Source organism: Sphaeroforma arctica (genome assembly GCF_001186125.1).
Source record: "Sphaeroforma arctica JP610 unplaced genomic scaffold supercont1.1289, whole genome shotgun sequence".
Classification (NCBI taxonomy): domain Eukaryota; class Ichthyosporea; order Ichthyophonida; genus Sphaeroforma; species Sphaeroforma arctica.
In genome coordinates, this window is record NW_014039269.1 from 1 (window position 1) to 1,835 (window position 1,835).

A 1,835-nucleotide genomic window follows, 5' to 3' on the forward strand; every position below is an offset into this window, starting at 1 on the left:
ATATATATGTATACTTTATAAAGCTATCATATTCTCATGTATCTCAGGTTTAATACCTATTGGAGCTATTATATTCCAATGTAGTTTAGTTTCAATTTTTTTTTAGGCTGTCTTGTTCCAATGTACTTTTGGTTTGATACTTATTAGAGCTGTCATATTCCAATGTTGTTTTGTTTCAATATTCATTGAATCTGTCATATTTCAATGTATTTTAGAATATTCATTGAATTTGTCATAATCCAATGTATTTTAGAATATTCATTGAAGCTATCATTATAAAAATGTGTATTAGGTTTAATCACCGATCGGGTGGGGAGCATGTGCACATCGAAGACGACATCACTGGCGACGGTTCAAACGCCAGCGGTGCTGCCAATGCAGAGGAACGCCTCGACATCAGGTAGGTAAAAAGTGTAGGTAGACTGAAAGGGTAGGTAGCCTTGGCATAGTTATGTTTCTGTGTACTGGAATCTGCTTCGTAGGTGAAAAAACCGTAGTACGCCTCGACATCAGGTGGATTAAACTCAAAATGCAGGTAGACTGGGAAGTTTAGGTAACTTTGGCATAGCTAGTTTTATGTGGGCTGGAAAATGCTTCGTAGCCGGAAATGCCATAGCACACGTGTGTATCAGGCAGGCACATTCTGAATACGTGGAGCTTTGCTTCAGCTAGTTTTGAGTGAATTTAGCTGTGTCATGTAGAGAACAATAGCATGTATTTCCGGCGTACAGACCAGCATATCAGGACGTGGTTATATAGATAGTGAGAAGAGTAGGTGGGTGTAGCACGACATGTCGGTGAATGCAGCATGGCCTGTAGATGGGTACACTTTGGGGAGTAGATTGAAAAGTCATAGGAAAATAATGTCGCGTCCACAGCGCAGTATCTGATTGGACAGTTTTCGGGATGCAGATTAGCATAACATACTGTGTGAGCGGATGAACCACGATGTGAATCTACAGGTTGGAGTGGCATGCCATATGTATAGTTTATGCGAGTCAATTATTGGGATGCAGATTAGCATAGCATACTGCATAAGCGGGGGTTTTATTTTGTACTACAACTGGGTGTTTACAGTAGTGGTTGACAGACATAAGGCCGGGAATGTGTACGTCTATGTGTATTAATATAGTTTGTAACGCGTGAACAAAAATATGTAGTCCGTCTACATGCATTAGTTGTTGTTACCGATGTCATGCGTGACTTGCGAAGAAAGTCAATTGACAATATGCAGTCGGGATTCCGGACGTAAGGTCGCACTGAATCGGATGCTTTGATCCTCTCTAATTGGCCACTATTGGTATTGTTGACAAACGCAGGACTGTCCAGGACGTGCAGAAAGGGGAGGAAGTGTTCAACACATTCGGTGATTTGTCAGCGGCCGATTTGCTCTGTAAATACGGTATGGTGCATGGCGCATTGAGCCCTAGACAAGCCATGTTTGTGCCTGTACATCTATGTACTACCGCGCACACAATGTCAATCACTGGAACTTCAGTGATGGATAAGTAGGCGCCCTTCTTAGTTCTATGCTGTATTTGTAGTCTACTACGGTCGTGGTATATCCCATGCCCGTGTAGAGAGAGGTTCGATCCTCGCGGGCGAGGCGTTACTAAGATCGTCTGGACACTCAATCTCTTCCTGGCAATGGTTTATTTGTAGCCAGCATCATGTACATAATTTATGGCTAGTTGTGTCTATACACGAAATTGGCACTACTGGCATAGTCAGTGATCATCATTTTCATTATAATATATATATATATATATATATATAATAATATATACATATATATATATATATATATATATTATTATATATAGTATATATTATAT

The 1,835-nt window shown here is 40.2% G+C and overlaps 1 protein-coding gene across 1 annotated transcript in view; it reads left to right on the forward strand.

The window, feature by feature from the left end:
* Positions 1–281: 281 nt before the first annotated feature.
* The window catches only part of SARC_10542 (hypothetical protein), a gene marked incomplete at its 5' end in the record, with an annotated part of 4,206 nt that continues 2,652 nt past the window's right edge, over positions 282–1,835 (forward strand). Inside the window, 2 exons of the mRNA XM_014295410.1 lie at positions 282–400; positions 1,320–1,402. Of these exons, the coding sequence (XP_014150885.1) occupies positions 282–400; positions 1,320–1,402 (202 nt within the window). The remainder of the gene's footprint in view (positions 401–1,319; positions 1,403–1,835) is intronic.